The 2,025-nt window shown below is 39.3% G+C and overlaps 1 protein-coding gene across 1 annotated transcript in view; it reads right to left on the minus strand.

The window, feature by feature from the left end:
* Positions 1 to 328: 328 nt before the first annotated feature.
* The window catches only part of mrps35 (mitochondrial ribosomal protein S35), a 9,841-nt gene continuing 8,144 nt past the window's right edge, over positions 329 to 2,025 (minus strand). The window contains exon 8 of the mRNA XM_014000209.1: positions 329 to 818. Within this exon, the coding sequence (XP_013855663.1) occupies positions 549 to 818 (270 nt within the window). The 3' untranslated portion in view covers positions 329 to 548. The remainder of the gene's footprint in view (positions 819 to 2,025) is intronic.

Here is a 2,025-nt window from a genome sequence, read left to right on the forward strand (position 1 = left end):
TTTTTTAATTTAATTGGTGCATTTTAAGTGTGTTTATTTAATGGTTCATATAATTCTGCTTTTATTTCTAATGATGTCAGTGTTGGTCCTCCGTACTGCAGAAACCTGATAATCATCATATCAGGTGTGTTGGAGCAGCGGACCTCCAGGACCAGGCCTGGTATAAAGGATGTTAGTTGTTATTTTGCACCAAGGAAAAATACAGTAAAGAAATTGTTTTTCTAAACTAGTTAAACTTAGAATGGTTTTTACTAATAAATAAAATGCATCTAATGATCACAATAATCTGAAAAGAAATTGTCTCAAAAACTGAGGGCAGACACTTAGCACATTTTTCTCACTGCCGACCGTGTAGTCCTTACTTTTATTTTGTAATAAAGAAAACCTGGAATGACATTTGGAAAAAGTACTGCTACATAGTTGAGCTCTTTGAGGATCCAATGTACTTAAGCAGTCTTTACTTAATACAGTTTAGATTAAAACACAATTCCAGAGCACAAGTGGTTTTATTGAAAGTATTTGACAGTACTTGTTGCTCTTTGCTTCTCTTACAGGTGCAGGACTTTTTGCACCGCCTCCTTGTACTGCTGCAAGCTGCTCTCGTTATCTCCTTCGTTCTTCAGCCTCGTCACCGACTCCTTAAACTCCTGCACCTCTTTTCTTCCCAGGAGCTGCTCCCTCACTTCCTGCTCGTCCCCGTCGCCGGCCACTTTCGCGTGCAGCAGCGTGTCCAAGAGGTTCTTTTGGGACGGGCTGTCCTCCCAGCTGTACTCCTCCATGTCCGCTCTGGTCTTCTCAGCCTCCCAGGCCTCAATTTTCTAAAGAACGGGGAGGAAAAGAAAAGACGTGGCTCTTTAAAATCCATCAACACATCTTCGATTGTCCTCTAAAATATTTCTCCCCGTGCGCTGCCTGCCTGTCGTCACATTCCCTGGAAAACAATGGGCTCTGTTACGCAGCAGCTTAAAGCAGAGCAGTGACCTGTCCAGGTGTTTCAGATTAATGAGCATTACAGTGGGACATAACTCATCCTCATAAAACCCAGACTGCAGCAGGTCCATGTCCTTGTCTCCTCACTTTTAAACTGAAGACTTTCTCTCCAACCTTGGTTGTTTTTATTTGATCAATAGTAAAAATGTTTTCAGCCGTTATTAGACCTGTGATCCTGATACTCTCTAAGCCAGGGGTCCTCAAACCTTTTGGTTCTGGGGACCCCCTCATAAACCCCAGGGCTGCTTAAAAAATAATTTACTGTCATTTTAACCCCTAAATGCCACGAGGATTTTTTTTTTTTGGTTTGGTTTAGTACACAGCAAAAATGCCAGTGTTCATTTGATAATACACTGTTATTAACACTTTGTTTTAACACTGCTGAAATGTTAATGCGACACCCAATATTGTTGAATATTAAACACTGGTTGGTGTTAAATTAACAATAAAAAAATAGGTGTTTAAATTTAACATTTTCACAAATGTTATTTTAACACCAGCATGTGTGGACACATATAGACACTTTGGTGGGGTTGAAATTGGGTGTTAAAGGAAATTAAGGTGTTAAAAAGGCGCCATAAGATGCCAATACACCATATATTTGAGAGTGTAAATTTAACACTCAAAGTAAAAATCAAACTCTTCGTATTGTTGCTTTAACACTCAGTAGTTAGTAGAAAAGTATAATGGAGTCATCCTTCACACACCAGGACATACCTCTCACTCATGGTGTCGATTTATGGCCAAAAACACAAACTTAAACTTGAACAACTTGATCAAACTGAACAGGAAAACTAACCAGAACAACTCATTTTTACACTTATGAACTTCTTTAATAGTCATAAACTTACAAACACATCAGTTCTACAAGATTACCCAGCATGCCTTGCTGAGAAAATACCTGTCTGACATGAGGTGGAAGAGGGCGGGGCTTTTCAGGATACTTCTTTCAACACTGCATGGTGTCATATAACAACACTGTTAAGTGTTATATAAGACTTAACAGTGGGCAATACAACACTGAGGAAATCAACA

The sequence above is a fragment of the Austrofundulus limnaeus genome, unplaced genomic scaffold (assembly GCF_001266775.1).
Source record: "Austrofundulus limnaeus strain Quisiro unplaced genomic scaffold, Austrofundulus_limnaeus-1.0 Scaffold2809, whole genome shotgun sequence".
In the NCBI taxonomy this organism is placed as follows: domain Eukaryota; kingdom Metazoa; phylum Chordata; class Actinopteri; order Cyprinodontiformes; family Rivulidae; genus Austrofundulus; species Austrofundulus limnaeus.